Source organism: Oncorhynchus gorbuscha, linkage group LG11 (genome assembly GCF_021184085.1).
Source record: "Oncorhynchus gorbuscha isolate QuinsamMale2020 ecotype Even-year linkage group LG11, OgorEven_v1.0, whole genome shotgun sequence".
Classification (NCBI taxonomy): domain Eukaryota; kingdom Metazoa; phylum Chordata; class Actinopteri; order Salmoniformes; family Salmonidae; genus Oncorhynchus; species Oncorhynchus gorbuscha.
The window spans coordinates 79,421,236-79,440,353 of NC_060183.1; the positions used below are offsets into that span (position 1 = coordinate 79,421,236).

The following is a 19,118-nucleotide window of genomic DNA, read 5'->3' on the forward strand; positions in this document are numbered from 1 at the left end:
TCTGTACTACCTGGTTACTATATACAGTCTATACTACCTGGTTACTATATACAGTCTGTACTACCTGGTTACTATATACAGTCTGTACTACCTGGTTACTATATACAGTCTGTACTACCTGGTTACTATATACAGTCTGTACTACCTGGTTACTATATACAGTCTGTACTACCTGGTTACTATATACAGTCTGTACTACCTGGTTACTATATACAGTCTGTACTACCTGGTTACTATATACAGTCTGTACTACCTGGTTACTATATACAGTCTGTACTACCTGGTTACTATATACAGTCTGTACTACCTGGTTACTATATACAGTCTGTACTACCTGGTTACTATATACAGTCTGTACTACCTGGTTACTATATACAGTCTGTACTACCTGGTTACTATATACAGTCTGTACTACCTGGTTACTATATACAGTCTGTACTACCTGGTTACTATATACAGTCTGTACTACCTGGTTACTCTAAACAGTCTGTACTACCTGGTTACTATATACAGTCTGTACTACCTGGTTACTATAAACAGTCTGTACTACCTGGTTACTATATACAGTCTGTACTACCTGGTTACTATATACAGTCTGTACTACCTGGTTACTATATACAGTCTGTACTACCTGGTTACTATATACAGTCTGTACTACCTGGTTACTATATACAGTCTGTACTACCTGGTTACTATATACAGTCTGTACTACCTGGTTACTATATACAGTCTGTACTACCTGGTTACTATATACAGTCTGTACTACCTGGTTACTATATACAGTCTGTACTACCTGGTTACTATATACAGTCTGTACTACCTGGTTACTATATACAGTCTGTACTACCTGGTTACTATATACAGTCTGTACTACCTGGTTACTATATACAGTCTGTACTACCTGGTTACTATATACAGTCTGTACTACCTGGTTACTATATACAGTCTGTACTACCTGGTTACTATATACAGTCTGTACTACCTGTTACTATATACAGTCTGTACTACCTGGTTACTAAACAGTCTGTACTACCTGGTTACTATATACAGTCTGTACTACCTGGTTACTATAAACAGTCTGTACTACCTGGTTACTATATACAGTCTGTACTACCTGGTTACTATATACAGTCTGTACTACCTGGTTACTCTTAACAGTCTGTACTACCTGGTTACTATATACAGTCTGTACTACCTGGTTACTATATACAGTCTGTACTACCTGGTTACTATATACAGTCTGTACTACCTGGTTACTCTAAACAGTCTGTACTACCTGGTTACTATATACAGTCTGTACTACCTGGTTACTATATACAGTCTGTACTACCTGGTTACTATATACAGTCTGTACTACCTGGTTACTATATACAGTCTGTACTACCTGGTTACTATATACAGTCTGTACTACCTGGTTACTATATACAGTATGTACTACCTGGTACTCTAAACAGTCTGTACTACCTGGTTACTATATACAGTCTATATTACCTGGTTACTATATACAGTCTATAATACCTGGTTACTAAATACAGTATATAATACTTGGTTAGTAAATACAGTATATAATACCTGGTTACTCTATACAGTATATAATACCTGGTTACTGTATACAGTATATACTACCTGGTTACTCTATACAGTATGTGAGTAAACTACCTGGTTACTCTATACAGTATATAATACCTGGTTATTCTATACAGTATACAATACCTGGTTACTCTATACAGTATATAATACCTGGTTACTGTATACAGTATATAATACCTGGTTACTCTATACAGTATGTGAGTAAACTACCTGGTTACTCTATACAGTATATAATACCTGGTTACTCTATACAGTATACAATACCTGGTTACTCTATACAGTATATAATACCTGGTTACTCTATACAGTATATAATACCTGGTTACTCTATACAGTATATAATACCTGGTTACTCTATACAGTATGTGAGTAAACTACCTGGTTACTCTATACAGTATATAATACCTGGTTACTCTATACAGTTTATAATACCTGGTTACTATATACAGTATATAATACCTGGTTACTCTATACAGTATATAATACCTGGTTACTGTATACAGTATATAATACCTGGTTACTCTATACAGTATATAATACCTGGTTACTATATACAGTATATAATACCTGGTTACTCTATACAGTATATAATACCTGGTTACTCTATACAGTATATAATACCTGGTTACTCTATACAGTATATAATACCTGGTTACTATATACAGTATATAATACCTGGTTACTCTATACAGTATATAATACCTGGTTACTCTATACAGTATATAATACCTGGTTACTCTATACAGTATGTGAATAAAATACCTGGTTACTTAATTTGTCAAATTCCATTCATAAAGTTCAAATGGAATTGACTCCACTGTTAAAGACAACATTTCAAAATAAGGGCATAATGCAATCCCACCACTTCCGTAAACCTAGCTCTCTGTATGATATATTCATTCAAGCAATATTGATACCACCTGCAGTACACAGTGGACAGTATTGTACAGTACCACCTGTACAGTACTGTATGTAACCCCTAACTCTGGCATCCCCATTCCAGCCTATATTGCCTGGATGGTATTGTGTAAAGGTATACAGTCCAGGGCAGCCATCACTCTTACAGACGGACAGTCAGCCAGACAGACAGACAGACAATCAGCCAGTCAACCAGACAGCCAGTCAAGCAGCCAGTCAGCCAGATGGCCAGACAGTCAGACAGACACTGACGGATAGACAGTGAGCCAGTCAGACAGACAGTCAGCCAGCCAGCCAGTCAGCCAGTCAGATGGACAGTGAGCCAGTCAGTCAGTAAGACAGCCAGTCATACAGCCAGTCATACAGACAGTCATACAGACAGACAGTCAGACATACAGACAGACCGCCAGTCATACAGACAGTCATACAGACAGCCAGTCAGCCAGTCAAACAGACAGCCAGTCAGACAGACAGCCAGTCAGAGATGCTGATGACTGAAGTTGACTCACACTTTCTACTCAGCTGCTCACCGGCTGTTCTGTCTAGTGCACTAACTTTCTCTCTCCCTCTCTCTCTCTCTCTCTCTCTCTCTCTCTCTCTCTCTCTCTCTCTCTCTCTCTCTCTCTCTCTCTCTCTCTCTCTCTCTCTCTCTCTCTCTCTCTCTCTCTCTCTCTCTCTCTCTCTCTTTCTCCTCTCTCTCTAACTTTCTCTCTCTCTCTCTCTCTCTTTCTCTCTCTCTCTAACTTTCTCTCTCTCTCTCTCTCTCTACTCTAACTCTCTCTCTCTCTCTCTCTACTCTAACTTTCTCTCTCTCTCTCTAACTTTCTCTCTCTCTGTCTCTCTTTCTCTCTCTCTGTCTCTCTGTCTCTCTTTCTATCTCTCTGTCTCTGTCTGTCTGTCTGTCTGTCTGTCTGTCTGTCTGTCTGTCTCTCTCTCTCTCTCTCTCTCTCTCTCTCTCTCTCTCTCTCTCTCTCTCTCTCTCTCTCTCTCTCTCTCTCTCTCTCTCTCTCTCTCTCTCTCTCTCTCTCTCTCTCTCTCTCTCTCTCTCTCTCTCTCTCTCTCTCTCTCTCCAACTTTCTCTTTTATACCCTCCCTCCCTCCCTCACTGTCCTTATCTCTTGTTTTCTCTCTCTTGCATTTCTCTCCTTCTTTTTTTACTCCTTCCTGCCATCTCCCCCATGTTCTTCTCCCTCTCTTCCACCTCCTCCCCCTCCCTCTCTTCCCCCTCCTCCCCCTCCCTCTCTTCCCCCTCCTCCCCCTCCCTCTCTTCCCCCTCCTCCCCCTCCCCCTCCCCCTCCTCCCCCTCCCTCTCTGTCTCCAGATGTGGATGAGTGTGAGCAGGAGCCTGACATATGTGACGGAGGACAGTGCACTAACATCCCAGGGGATTACCACTGTCTGTGCTACGACGGCTTTATGGCTGCCCTGAACATGAGGCTCTGCATAGGTATCTACACACACACACACACACACACACACACACACACACACACACACACACACACACACACACACACACACACACACACACACACACACACACACACACACACACACACACACACACACACAGGAGCACACACAGGAGCACACACAGGAGCACACACAGGAGCACACGTTTACACGGGAGCACACACACACACACACACACACACACACACACACACACACACACACACACACACACACACACACACACACACACACACACACACACACACACACACACACTCATACACACATGTTTACACGGGAGCACACTCACACACAGATACACACATGTCTGCGCTCATACACACACGTGTGCACGTGAACATGGGTGCAAACCTGCGTGCACACACACACACACGCACATATCGGATCATATGGTGTGGCTAAATGTCAAGAATGTAGGCTTACATTGAACACCACACAAATGTTAATGTAGTCTTGTCATATAAATCACTCTAGTAGACCTATATTATGTTCATTTACATTTACATTTAAGTCATTTAGCAGACGCTCTTATCCAGAGCGACTTACAAATTGGTGCATTCACCTTATGACATCCAGTGGGACAGTCACTTAACAATAGTGCATCTAAAACTTAGGGGGGGGTGGGGTGAGAGGGATTACATAACCTATCCTAGGTATTCCTTAAAGAGGTGGGGTTTCATGTTCACATAGCCACGGTAGCCTACTTGGCCTCTGTCTAAATCTATGAACACCAAGGGATCGTTCATCTGTCAGCCTGGCTACTCAGTTCAAGTAAACGTGCGCCAAAAGTTGCACAGAATGCTCACAAGACCTGAAATTTGATCGGTGCCGGGTAAGATTTATAACTACTCCCTCTCGTCCTCCTCCTCCCTCTCTTCCTCCTCCTCCTCCCTCTCTTCCTCCTCCCATCCCCCGCTCCTCCTCCTCCTCCCATCCTTCCTCCTTCTTCTCCCTCTCTTCCTCCTCCTCCCTCTCTTCCTCCTCCCGTCCCCCCGCTCCTCCTCCTCTTTCCTCCTCCCGTCCTCCTCCTCCTTCTCCTCCTCCTGCTCCTCCTCCCGCTCCTCCTCCTCCTTCGTCCTCCTCCTCCTCCCGCTCCTCCTCCTCCTTCCTCCTCCCGCCCTCCTCCTCCTGCTCCTCCTCCCGCTCCTCCTGCTCCTTCCTCCTCCCATCCTCCTCCTCCCGTCCTCCTCCTCTTCCTCCCGCTCCTCCTCCTCCTTCCTCCTGCTCTTCCTCCTCCTCCTCCTTCCTCCTCCCGTCCTCCTCCTTCTCCTTCTCCTTCCTCCTCCCGTCCTCCTCCTCCTCCCTTCCTCCTCCTCCTCCCTTCCTCCTCATTCCTCCTGCTCTTCCTCCTCCTTCCTCCTCCCGTCCTCCTCCTTCCTCCTCCCTTCCTCCTCATTCCTCCTGCTCTTCCTCCTCCTTCCTCCTCCCGTCCTCCTCCCGTCCTCCTCCTCCTCCCACTCCTCTTCGTCCCCCTCTCCTCCCTCTCCAGATGTAAATGAGTGTGACCTGAACGCCAACATCTGTATGCACGGCGAGTGTGAGAACACCAAGGGATCATTCATCTGCCACTGTCAGCCTGGCTACTCAGTCAAGAAGGGAACTTCCGGATGTACAGGTGAGTGACACTCCCTGCCACTCGTCATGAGCTGTCCTGCCGTTACCAAGAACCACATGCTGGATTTGTAACAGGGTCGTTGGAGATTTCAGAGTAGCGTCCATTAAGTGACCATTGTACTTACTTTTTTTTTTAAATAAATGTAGAATTTATTGCCCTTGCGTGCACATTTTCGTCTATTAAGAACCAACGATGTGCTACCTTTTTGCTAACATCATTTCAGACGAATCTCACAGAGTTCTATCTAACCGGGTCGAGCAACAACACAGCTGTTGCTGCCTGCAACAGGCTGACAGTCATAATAAGTGGCTGAGAACAAACCTAGGCTACTGCAGATAGCTAGCTATATGGTGGTATTCAAGCTGAGGTCAATCAATTAATGCAAACAGACATTTTGATTAGTTAGCTAGCTAACTTTAGCTAACATGTAAAGTCGAGCAGCTAGTCTCTGTATCTAGTTAATGAACAGGCAAAGAAAGGTTAGTTATGTTTGTTTATAGAAGGTTTTTACACAATTAACATTAGCCATTAGCTATAGCTTGTTGAATAACCTTCAGGGTATTTGGTACATATGAGTACCAAAATAAAGATGTAGAGTTTTGGAACTCATTAAATGAAATAGTCTTGTATTCAGTAAAGTATTTAAATGGATGCCGAGAGTGTGCAAAGCTGTCATCAAGGCAAAGGGTGGCTACTTTGAAGAATCTCACATCTATTTTGATTTGTTGAACACTTTTTTGGTTACTACATGATTCCATATGTGTTATTTCATAGTTTTGATGTCTTCAACTATTATTGTACAATGTAGAAAATAGTACAAATAAAGAAAAACCCTTGAATGAGTAGGCGTGTCTAAACTTTTGACTGGTACTGTAAATCAACATTAATTGTGGATTTATTGCAATTTATTAAAGCAATATTTGGCTTCTGGCTTCTGTAAGATGTCCTGTATTGGAATTACTGAATGTCACTACTTCTGTGTAGACATGGATGAGTGTGAGATCGGGGCTCACAACTGTGACGTCAACGCCAACTGTATCAACACCCCCGGGGACTTCCACTGTTCCTGTCGTGTCGGCTGGGTGGGCAACGGAGTCAACTGTATAGGTAGGCCCCCAGCCTCCAACCTCCATCTGCTCAGTCCACACACTTCAATCCATACACTGAATATATACACTTTCCACTGGCTAAGATACTAGTCAAAAAAAGGAACTGTATCTTGGGAAAAATAAATAATGATCAATCAAATCAACTTCTCTGCAAAACACAAAATACATTAATGGTTGCACATGTGTGTTCAGATCTTTGATCTTCATCAGAGCCTTGACAGGGATTCAGTCGGTTTCTGGCAAACTAGCTACTGTATGGCCCTTCAAAAATCTTGCACTAGGCTGCTAGCTGGAGCAGGTTTGCTCAGCTGATCTAGCATGGTTTGCCATAGCAACTAGTGCGTCATAGCTACCGAGAGCGGAGTGATTTCTTTTTCAGAATTAGGAGCTAGTGTTAGGCGGATGGGCAAAATGTAGATTTTTAGAGATCAGTTCCAATGCGTTTAAAACATATCGGTTGAGGGACGAGCGTGTCGTAGGAGTGACGCCGTCTGACGTGAGACAATGATTGGCTAATTCATGCAGTCAGCATTCCTTTTGAACTGTGAATCCAGGAAAGAGGTTAAAATAGGGTTCAAAGGTCAGATGAACACAACAATCAACACAATAATCATGTTGAGTGCAAGAATTCAATCCCCGTTCATAAGCAGAAGACTACTTGATCATATTCATTGCATGGAAATTACTTTTGCTTTTACCCCACTCCCCGATACACACATACAACTATGGATCAGTCAGCTATGGATCAGTCAGCTATGGATCAGTCAGCTGTGGATCAGTCAGCTATGGATCAGTCAGCTATGGATCAGTCAGCTATGGATCAGTCAGCTATGGATCAGTCAGCCGTGGTGCAGTCAGCCATGTTGTAGTCAGCCATGTTGCAGTCAGCCATGTTGTAGTCAGCCATGTTGCAGTCAGCCATGTTGTAGTCAGCCATATTGCAGTCAGCCATGTAGCAGTCAGCTATGGATCAGTCAGCTATGGATCAGTCAGCTATGTTGCAGTCAGCTATGTTTCAGTCAGCCATGTTGTAGTCAGCCATGTTGCAGTCAGCTATGGATCAGTCAGCCATGTTGCAGTCAGCTATGGATCAGTCAGCTATGGATCAGTCAGCTATGGATCAGTCAGCTATGGATCAGTCAGCTATGGTGCAGTCAGCCATGGGGCAGTCAGCCATGGTACTGTCAGCCGTAGTGCAGTCAGCCGTAGTGCAGTCAGCCGTGGGGCAGTCAGCCGTGGTACTGTCAGCCGTAGTGCAGTCAGCCGTAGTGCAGTCCGCCGTGGGGCAGTCCGCCGTGGGGCAGTCAGCCGAGGTGCAGTTTAGGGCCTTGCTCAAGGCTCAGACACAATCCATTCTGGAAATTAATTTGTATTAGCTAGGATTCAACTCATGTATCGAAAATATAGCAAAATGAGAATGAATACTCTTTCTATACGGAAATTGGTTGCTAGACATTTTCTGATTGGACCGATTTGAACTTGGGTAGAGCCCTAGCCCAGTGGTGAGTGTGTGTGTGTGTGTGTGTGTATTGTAGATATGGATGAGTGCACCAATGGGACAAGCCACTGCAGTGCTAACGCCAAGTGTCTGAACACACCCGGCTCCTACCGCTGCGCCTGCACTGAGGGCTTCACTGGAGACGGCTTCACCTGTTCAGGTAACACACTCACACTCTGTCTACACTGAGTATACTGAACATTAAGAACACCTTCTTAATATTGACTTGCATCCCACCTTTTGCCCTCAGAACAGCCTCAATTCATCGGTGCATGGACTCTACAATGTGTCGAAAGCGTTCCACAGGGATGCTGACCCATGTTGACTCCAATGCTTCCCACAGTTGTGTCCAGTTGGCTGGATGTCCTTTGGGTGGTGGACCATTCTTGATACACACGGGAAACTGTTGAGCGTGAAAAACCCAGCAGCATTGCAGTTCTTGACACAAACCGGGGTGCTTGACATCTACTACCATGCCCCGTTCAAAGGCACAGATTTTGTTTCCCCTTCATCTACACTGATTGAAGTGGATTTAACAAGTGACAGCAATAAGGGACCACAGTTTCCACCTGGATTCACCTGGTCACGCTATGTCATGGAAAGAGCAGGTGTTCTTAATGTTTTGTACACTCAGTGTATATTACCATGGTAACCGTTAAACAGCTGCAGAGAGTTGACTTGTCCGTATTGTCCATGCTACTGTTGGTGTTCATGTCATAACCAGTGTTAGGTACTGTTATGTACTGTGTTCTAGTAATAACCAATACTAGGTCCATATATTTTCACATTGAATTCTCTTAAATGCTTTATTTGTAAATAAATAGATGTTTGTGTATAGTCATTTAGTAGAGGCTTTTAACCAAAGCAACACATTCTAACTCTCTGACCCTCTGACCTACTGACCCAGGGATCATCAACACATTCTAACCCTCTGACCCTCTGACCCCCTGACCCAGGGATCATCAACACATTCTAACCCCCTGACCCAGGGATCATCAACACATTCTAACCCTCTGACCATTCTGACCCTCTGACCCAGGGATCATCAACACATTCTGACCCTCTGACTCAGGGATCATCAACACATTCTAACCCTCTGACCCAGGGATCATCAACACATTCTAACCCTCTGACCCTCTGACCCTCTGACCCAGGGATCATCAACACATTCTAACCCTCTGACCCAGGGATCATCAACACATTCTAACCCTCTGACCCTCTGACCCTCTGACCCAGGGATCATCAACACATTCTAACCCTCTGACCCAGGGATCATCAACACATTCTAACCCTCTGACCCTCTGACCCAGGGATCATCAACACATTCTAACCCTCTGACCCAGGGATCATCAACACATTCTAACCCTCTGACCCTCTGACCCAGGGATCATCAACACATTCTAACCCTCTGACCCTCTGACCCCCTGACCCAGGGATCATCAACACATTCTGACCCTCTGACTCAGGGATCATCAACACATTCTAACCCTCTGACCCAGGGATCATCAACACATTCTAACCCTCTGACCCTCTGACCCCCTGACCCAGGGATCATCAACACATTCTAACCCCCTGACCCAGGGATCATCAACACATTCTAACCCTCTGACCCTCTGACCCAGGGATCATCAACACATTCTAACCCTCTGACCCTCTGACCCAGGGATCATCAACACATTCTAACCCTCTGACCCTCTGACCCAGGGATCATCAACACATTCTAACCCTCTGACCCTCTGACCCAGGGATCATTAACACATTCTAACCCCCTGACCCAGGGATCATCAACACATTCTAACCCTCTGACCCTCTGACCCAGGGATCATCAACACATTCTAACCCTCTGACCCTCTGACCCAGGGATCATCAACACATTCTAACCCTCTGACCCTCTGACCCCCTGACCCAGGGATCATCAACACATTCTAACCCTCTGACCCTCTGACCCAGGGATCATCAACACATTCTAACCCTCTGACCCAGGGATCATCAACACATTCTAACCCTCTGACCCTCTGACCCAGGGATCATGAACACATTCTAACCCTCTGACCCTCTGACCCAGGGATCATGAACACATTCTAACCCTCTGACCCTCTGACCCAGGGATCATCAACACATTCTAACCCTCTGACCCTCTGACCCAGGAATCATCAACACTTTCCAACCCTCTGACCCTCTAACTCTCCAATCCTCTAACCCCTCTCAACCATGGATGTATGAGCATTGGCCTGTATAACAATTCAATGTCCTTCTCCATCACTGAATTGTCTTGAAGATATGATGTTAACCCTGTTTGAACCCTATGTGGTGACAGACGAGGATGAGTGTGCAGAGAACGTGAATCTGTGTGAGAACGGCCAGTGTCTCAACACCCTGGGGGGTTACCGCTGTGAGTGTGAGATGGGCTTCACCCCTGCCCTGGACAGACGCACCTGCCAAGGTGAGTCCCTGGCACCTGTCCCCTATCTATCTCACAGTCCAAACATAGAGTGTATAGCAGCTCCGGGTTCAAGTTTCCTCTAGGTACAGCTCTAGGATCAGCTTCCCCTCCCACTATCATAACCTTAACTATTAGAGGGGAAAATTTTAAACTGATCCCAGACCAGCGTCAAGTGCTGTATCGTGTAGAGCATCACCCTAATGCCCAATGCCACCTCAACGATGAGCCATTATTGATGCAACATAGGTTTCTATTCATTCAAACCTGTACAAGATGGTTTGTGGTAAATACATAACAATACCAAGTACAATACTACATTTCCCCTAAGGGCGTCATTGGGAACACGAGTGCATTGACATACTGTACACCCTCAAAATCAAATCAAATTGTATTGGTCACGTACACATGGTTAGCAGAGTGTTATTGCGAGTGTAGAGAAATGCTTGTGCTTTCAGTTCCCGACATTTCAGTAATATCTAACAAGTAATATTTAACAATTCCAACAACAACTTCCTAATACACACAAATCTAAGTAAAGGAATGGAATAAGAATATATACATGTAAATATATGGATGAGCAATGACAGAGCAGCATAGGCAAGAGGCAATAGATGGTATAAAATACAGTATACACAATACAGTATGAGATGAAGGATGCAAGATATGTGAACATTGTTAAAGTGACTAGTGATCTATTTATTAAAGTGGCCCATGTGTGTGTACACACTGCGTGTACTTTGGACATGCAAAATATGAATAACTGCATATATACATGAAGATCATTTCCATGAATAAGTAAAAAGGTAAATGTGTTGATTGCGTTGTCTCCTGCTGATTCTCTGCAGATATTGACGAGTGTACCTTCCAGAATATCTGTGTGTTTGGCACGTGTAAGAACATTCCCGGCATGTTCCGCTGTATCTGTAACCACGGCTATGAGCTGGACCGCTCCGGAGGCAACTGCACAGGTATGACTTGACCGTCTGTCCGTTTGGCTGGTTGGCTGGCTGGCTCAGGCTGGTTGGCTGGCTCTGACTGGCTGGCTAGATGGCTCAGGCTGGTTGGCTGGCTCTGACTGGCTGGCTAGATGGCTCAAGCTGGTTGGCTGGCTCTGACTGGCTGGCTAGCTGGCTCAGGCTGGTTGGCTGTCTCTGACTGGCTGGCTAGCTGGCTCAGGCTGGTTGGCTGGCTCTGACTGGCTGGCTAGCTGGCTCAGGCTGGTTGGCTGGCTCTGACTGGCTGGCTAGCTGGCTCAGGCTGGTTGGCTGGCTCTGACTGGCTGGCTAGCTGGCTCAGGCTGGTTGGCTGTCTCCGACTGGCTGGCTAGCTGGCTCAGGCTGGTTGGCTGGCTCAGGCTGGTTGGCTGTCTCTGACTGGCTGGCTAGCTGGCTCAGGCTGGTTAGCTGGCTCAGGCTGGTTGGCTGGCTCTGACTGGCTGGCTAGCTGGCTCAGGCTGGTTGGCTGGTTCAGGCTGGTTGGCTGTCTCTGACTGGCTGGCTATCTGGCTCAGGCTGGTTGGCTGACTTTGACTGGCTGGCTAGCTGGCTCAGGCTGGTTGGCTGTCTCTGACTGGCTGGCTAGCTGGCTCAGGCTGGTTGGCTGGCTCAGGCTGGCTGGCTAGCTGGCTCAGGCTGGTTGGCTAGCTGGCTCAGGCTGGTTGGCTGGCTCAGGCTGGCTGGCTGGCTCAGGCTGGTTGGCTAGCTGGCTCAGGCTGGTTGGCTGGCTCAGGCTGGTTGGCTGTCTCTGACTGGCTGGCTAGCTGGCTCAGGCTGGTTAGCTGTCTCTGACTGACTGGCTGTCTGTCTGGCTTTGGCTGGCTGGCTCTGGCTGGCTGCCTCTGGCTAGCTGGCTGGTTGACTGGCTGCCCCTCTGTCTATCCACCAGTCTACCAATCTATCTCACCCACGTTACCACAGTTTTAGTCATTCAATCTGTCAGTCAGTCTGTCAATCTGTCAGTCAGTCTGTCAATCTGTCAGTCAGTCTGTATTTCTGTCAGTCAGTCTGTCAGTCTGTCAGTCAGTCTGTCTACATTCCTGTCTGTCCATCCTTCCATCTATCTTCCCGTATAGCCTTCTGTCCCTCTCTCTGTTTACCCATCTGCGTGACCAGGTAAGGTGACTGAGGACACATGTCTGATCGTCCCACTAACCCCAGACTAACTCTGATGTCATCCTCCTAAACCAGCAGTGGGGATGGATCCTATTCCCGATGTCGTGCTCCACCAAATAGGGAGTAGGGTGCCATTTTTGGAAGCAGGCTAAGCAATCTCTGCTCTGCTCCAGATTAGATGAAATGACCTTTTAACCTGGATGCACTCCTTTATGGGGTGTCAGTGCAGTCTAAAATGGATGGGGGTTGAAGGTTTAAACTGGTAGAAGAATGTGTTTAATGGTGAGGTTTACCGTGTAGGATCTCTGGGGATGTTTCTGAATACCACCACCCACCATGATTCATGGTTTTCATATTTACATAGTTTTCCAACATTATGATGGGGAGATTTTTTTTTTTGTGGTATCAAAGTGCCAAGTCTCATGGAAGCTGCTGTACAAATCATTTATGATCATTGGGGATCGTATTTCATATTATATTTATATCATATTTATATTTATATTTATTCTTTGAAAAGTCTTTGAAAAGTGAAAGATTTGTGTGTGTGTGTGTGTGTGTGTGTGTGTGTGTGTGTGTGTGTGTGTGTGTGTGTGTGTGTGTGTGTGTGTGTGTGTGTGTGTGTGTGTGTGTGTGTGTGTGTGTGTGTACCCCAGACGTGGACGAGTGCCAGGACCCCATCAACTGTGTGAACGGGCTGTGTGTGAACACCGACGGCTCTTACGAGTGTAACTGTCCTCCGGACTTTGAACTCAACCCTACAGGGGTGGGATGTGTAGGTAAGTTATTACAAGCTCATTTTATTTTTTCATGGCAAAACGTTTTAAAAACATTCTCAGTGTTTCCCAACTCTGGTCCTTGAGTACCCCCGACAGCACACATTTTTGTTGTTCCTCCAGATAAATTATACTAATTGAGGGCTTGATGATTAGTTGACAAGTAGAATCAGATGTGTTTGTCCAAAGCTACAACAAAAATGTGTTCTGTTGGGGTTACTGGAGGACTGGAGTTGGGAAACACTGCCCTACATAATGAGTACTGTTGGGGTTACTGGAGGACTGGAGTTGGGAAACACTGCCCTACATAATGAGTACTGTTGGGGTTACTGGAGGACTGGGAAACACTGCCCTACATAATGTGTACTGTTGGGGTTACTGGAGGACTGGGAAACACTGCCCTACATAATGTGTACTGTTGGGGTTACTGGAGGACTGGAGTTGGGAAACACTGCCCTACATAATGTGTACTGTTGGGGTTACTGGAGGACTGGGAAACACTGCCCTACATAATGTGTACTGTTGGGGTTACTGGAGGGCTGGAGTTGGGAAACACTGCCCTACATAATGTGTACTGTTGGGGTTACTGGAGGGCTGGAGTTGGGAAACACTGCCCTACATAATGTGTACTGTTGGGGTTACTGGAGGGCTGGAGTTGGGAAACACTGCCCTACATAATGTGTACTGTTGGGGTTACTGGAGGGCTGGAGTTGGGAAACACTGCCCTACATAATGTGTACTGTTGGGGTTACTGGAGGGCTGGAGTTGGGAAACACTGCCCTACATAATGTGTACTGTTGGGGTTACTGGAGGGCTGGAGTTGGGAAACACTGCCCTACATAATGTGTACTGTTGGGGTTACTGGAGGGCTGGAGTTGGGAAACACTGCCCTACATAATGTGTACTGTTGGGGTTACTGGAGGGCTGGAGTTGGGAAACACTGCCCTACATAATGTGTACTGTTGGGGTTACTGGAGGGCTGGAGTTGGGTGCCTTAATGAACACAACCCTGTTGGTTCTCCTCCTCCTCCTTTCTTGTGTACCAGACACACGTGTGGGGAACTGTTTCCTGGAGCATGGACCCAGGGGTGACAGACGGTCCTGCAGTGTGGAGGTGGGAGTGGGAGTCAGCCGCTCCTCCTGCTGCTGCTCCCTGGGGCGTGCCTGGGGAAACCCCTGTGAACTCTGCTCTGCTCCCAACACCTGTAAGACTCTGTTTGACTATGTGATTGTATATTTAGCTTCCTGTATCGTTGCGTGTGTAGAGGCTCAATGAAGAAAAGGAGGGAATAGTGAGAATAGTGGTGCCGGGCAAAAACAATTATTTAATTCCTTTATGTACGTGCTCACAAACTTTTATATCGATACACACTCACAACAGTGCTGTAGTCGTTCTGAGTAGGTTAACAAAGTATGCATTTAGATTTACAATATTATATTTTATGCTCGTACACAACAGGTTAGTCTGATTTGGCTAAACCTCCCCACTGAGGTTTCTGAATTCAGTCAGTTCTACATTACAGTTCTACATTACAGTTCTACATTACAGTTCTACATTGCAGTTCTCACTACCTGTTCAGTGATTGGTCCTGTTGCATTCAAACCGTTTAGCTGTGTTTACACAGGCAGCCCAATTCTGATATTTTGCCAATAATTTGTATTTTGAGCTAAAGATCGGAATTCTGGCTGCCTGTGTAAATGGAGCCTTTGTTACTCAACAACAGACATGGAAACTATACTTGAAGTGTATAACCCATATGAGTGTACTGATATGAAGTGTGTTCTGCAGCGGACTATAATACACTCTGCCCAGGAGGAGAGGGTTTCAGGCCCAACCCAGTCACCATCATACTAGAAGGTAACCATCCGCTTACAAAAATAGATCTCTGGTAAACTACTTTAACTATGCCTTGCATACTGTACTGCATAGGTGCAGAAAAACGATTCATAATGCATGCTCTCTTTTCATTCGTATTGGTATTTGGTATTTTATCAGGATCTACCCTTCCTGGGGTTCCACACAAAACATAATACTGAATGACATATTACAGAACATCATTAGACAAGAACAGCTCAAGGACAGAACTACATACATTTTTAAAAAGGCACACTTAGCCTACATACCAATGTATACACACAAACTATCTAGGTCACATGGGGGAGAGGTGTTGCTTTATCTGTTTTTTCAAACCAAGTTCGCTGTTTATTTGAGCAACATGACATGGAAGGAAGTTCCATTCTATAAGGGCTCTATATAATACTGTATGTTTTCTTGAATTTGTTCTGGATTTGGGGACGGTGAAAAGACCCCTGGTGGCATGTCTGGTGGGATAAGTGTGTGTGTGTCAGAGCTGTGTGTAAGTTGACTATGCAAACAATTAGGGATTTAAGACATTAATATTTCTTATAAAAATAAATGATGCAGTCAGTCTCTACTCAACTCCCAGCTAAGAGAGACTGAAATGCATAGTATTTATATCAGCCCTCTGACTACAATGAAGAGCTAAATGTGGCTCCCTGTTCTGGACCGGCTGCAGTTTAACTAGGTATTTCCTTGCAGCACTGGACCACATGACTGGACAATAATCAAGATCAGATATAACTAGAGCAGAACTCGCTTTTTGGAGTGTGGTGTCAAAAAGCAGAGTATCTCTTTATTACGGACAGACTTCTCCCCATCTTTACAACCATTGAATCTATATGTTTTGACCATGACAGTTTACAATCTAAGGCAACACCAAGTAATTTAGTCTCTTCAACTTGTTCCACAGCCACACCATTCATTACCAGATTCAGCTGAGGTCTAGAACTTAAGGAATGATTTGTACCAAATACAATGCTCTTAGTTTTAGAGATGTTCAGGACCAGTTTATTACTGGCCACCCATTCCAAAACAGACTGCAACTCTTTGTTAAGGATTTCAGTGACTTCCTTAGCTGTGGTTGCTGATGCGTATTGTCACGCCCTGACCTTGGAGATCCTTATTCTTCTCCATGTTTGGTTAGGTCAGGGTGTGACTCGGGTGGGAAATTCTATGTTTTCTATTTCTTTGTTTTTGGCCGGGTATGGTTCCCAATCAGAGGCAGCTGTCTATCGTTGTCTCTGATTGGGAATAATTTCTTAGGCAGCCTTTTATCCACCTGAGTTTGTGGGATCTTGTTTTCTGTTTAGTGTCTGTGCCTGACAGAACTGTGCGCTTTCGTTTTCATGTTGTTATTTTGTTTGAGTGTTTTTGAATATTAAAATCATGAACACTTTCCACGCTGCGCCTTGGTCCACTCTTCATTCTACAAACGAGAGCTGTTACGTGTATATGGTTGAATCATCAGCATACATGGACACACACGCTTTGTTTAATGTCAGCGGCAGGTCATTGGTAAAAATAGAAAAGTGTAGAGGGCCTAGAGAGCTGCCCTGCGGTACACCACACTTTACATGTTTGACCTTAGAGAAGCTTCTATTAAAGAAAACCCTCTGAGTTCTGTTAGATAGATAGCTCTGAATCCACGATATGGCAGAGGTTGAAAAGCCATAGCACTTAAGTTTTCTCAACAACAGCTTATGGTCAGTAATAACAAAGGCTGCACTGAAATCTAACAGTACAGCTCCCACAATCTTCTTATTATCAATATCTACATTTACATTACATTTACGTCATTTAGCAGACGCTCTTATCCAGAGCGACTTACAAATTGGTGCATTCACCTTATGACATCCAGTGGAACAGTCACTTTACAATAGTGCATCTAAATCTTAAAAGGGGGGGGGGGGTGAGAGGGATTACTTATCCTATCCTAGGTATTCCTTTCAACCAATCATCAGTCATTTGTGTCAGTTCAGTACACGTTGAGTGCCCTTCTCTATAAGCATGCAGACAGTCTGTTGTTAATTTGTTTACAGAGAAATAGCATTGTATTTGGTCAAACACAGTCCTTTCCAACAGTTTTCTAGGAGCTGGCAGCAAGCGTATACAGATGAAGTTTGAAGTTTACATACACTTAGGTTAGTGTCATTAAAACTCATTTTTCAACCACTCCACAAATGTCTTGTTAACAAACCATAGTTTTGGCAAGTCGGTTAGGACATCTACTTTGTGCATGACACAACTAATTTTTCCCACAATTGTTTACAGACAGATTATTTCACTTATAATTCATTGTATCACAATTCCAGTGGGTCAGAAGTTTACATATACTAAGTTGACTGTGCTTTCAAACAGCTTGATGATGTCATGGCTTGAGAAGCTTCTGATAGGCTAATTGACACCATTTGAGTCAATTGGAGGTGTACCTGTGGATGTATTTAAAGGCCTACCTTCAACTCAGTGCCTCTTTGCTTGACATCATGAGAAAATCAAAAGAAATCAGCCAAGACCTAAAAAGAAAATTGGAGACCTCCGCAAGTCTGGTTCATCCTTGGGAGCAATTTCCAAATGCCTGAAGGTACCACATTCATCTGTACAAACACAATAGTACGCAAGTATAAACACCATGGGACCACGCAGCCGTCATACCGCTCATGACGGAGATGTGTTCTGTCTCCTAGAGATGAACGTACTTGGGTGCGAGAAGTGCAAGTCAATCCCAGGACAACAGCAAAGGACCTTGTGAAGATGCTGAAGGAAACAGGTACAAAAGTATCTATATCCACAGTAAAAACGAGTCCTATATCAACATAACCTGAAAGGCCGCTCAGCAAGGAAGAAGCCACTGCTCCAAAACCACCGTAAAAAAAGCCAGACTACGGTTTGCAACTGCACGTGGGGACAAAGATCATACTTTTTTGAGAAATGTCATCTGATCTGATGAAACAGAAATAGAACTGTTTGGCCACAATGACCATCGTTATGTTTAGAGGAAAAAGGGGAGACTTGCAAGCCGAAGAACACCATCCCAACCGTGAAGCATGGGGGTGGCAGCATCATGTTGTGGGGGTGCTTTACTGCAGGAGGGACTGGTGCACTTCACAAATAGATGGCACCATGAGGGAGGAAAATTATATGGATATATTGAAGCAACATCTCAAGACATCAGTCAGGAAGTTAAAGCTTGGTTGCAAATAGGTCTTCCAACTGGACAACGACCCTAAGCATACTTCCAAAGTTTTGGCAAAATGGCTTAAGTGACAACAAAGTCAAGGTATTGGAGTGGCATTCACAAAGACCTCAACCCTATAGAAAATGTGTTGGCAGAACTGAAAAAGTGTGTGCAAGCAAGGAGGCCTACAAAACTGACTCAGTTACACCAGCTCTGTCAGGAGGAATGGGCCAAAATTCACCCAACTTATTGTGGGAAGCTTGTGGAAGGCAACCCTAAATGTTTGACCCAAGTTAAACAATTTAAAGGCAATGCTACAAAACCCTAATTGAGTGCATGTAAACTTCTGACCCACTGGGAATGTGATGAAAGAAATAAAAGCTGAAATAAATCAGTCTCTCTACTATTATTCTGACATTTCACATTCTTAAAATAAAGTGGTGATCCTAACTGACCTAAGAAAGGGAATTTTTACAAGTATTAAATGTCAGGAATTGTGTAAAACTGAGTTTAATGTATTTGGCTAAGGTGTATGTATACACTTCTGAC

The 19,118-nt window shown here is 44.8% G+C and overlaps 1 protein-coding gene across 1 annotated transcript in view; it reads left to right on the top strand.

Annotated features, from left to right (window-relative positions):
* The window catches only part of LOC124047733 (fibrillin-2), a 222,716-nt gene that overhangs the window by 133,217 nt on the left and 70,381 nt on the right, over positions 1–19,118 (top strand). The window contains exons 31-39 of the mRNA XM_046368037.1: positions 3,827–3,955; positions 5,474–5,599; positions 6,584–6,706; positions 8,244–8,366; positions 10,524–10,649; positions 11,495–11,617; positions 13,414–13,536; positions 14,580–14,738; positions 15,323–15,391. Of these exons, the coding sequence (XP_046223993.1) occupies positions 3,827–3,955; positions 5,474–5,599; positions 6,584–6,706; positions 8,244–8,366; positions 10,524–10,649; positions 11,495–11,617; positions 13,414–13,536; positions 14,580–14,738; positions 15,323–15,391 (1,101 nt within the window). The remainder of the gene's footprint in view (positions 1–3,826; positions 3,956–5,473; positions 5,600–6,583; positions 6,707–8,243; positions 8,367–10,523; positions 10,650–11,494; positions 11,618–13,413; positions 13,537–14,579; positions 14,739–15,322; positions 15,392–19,118) is intronic.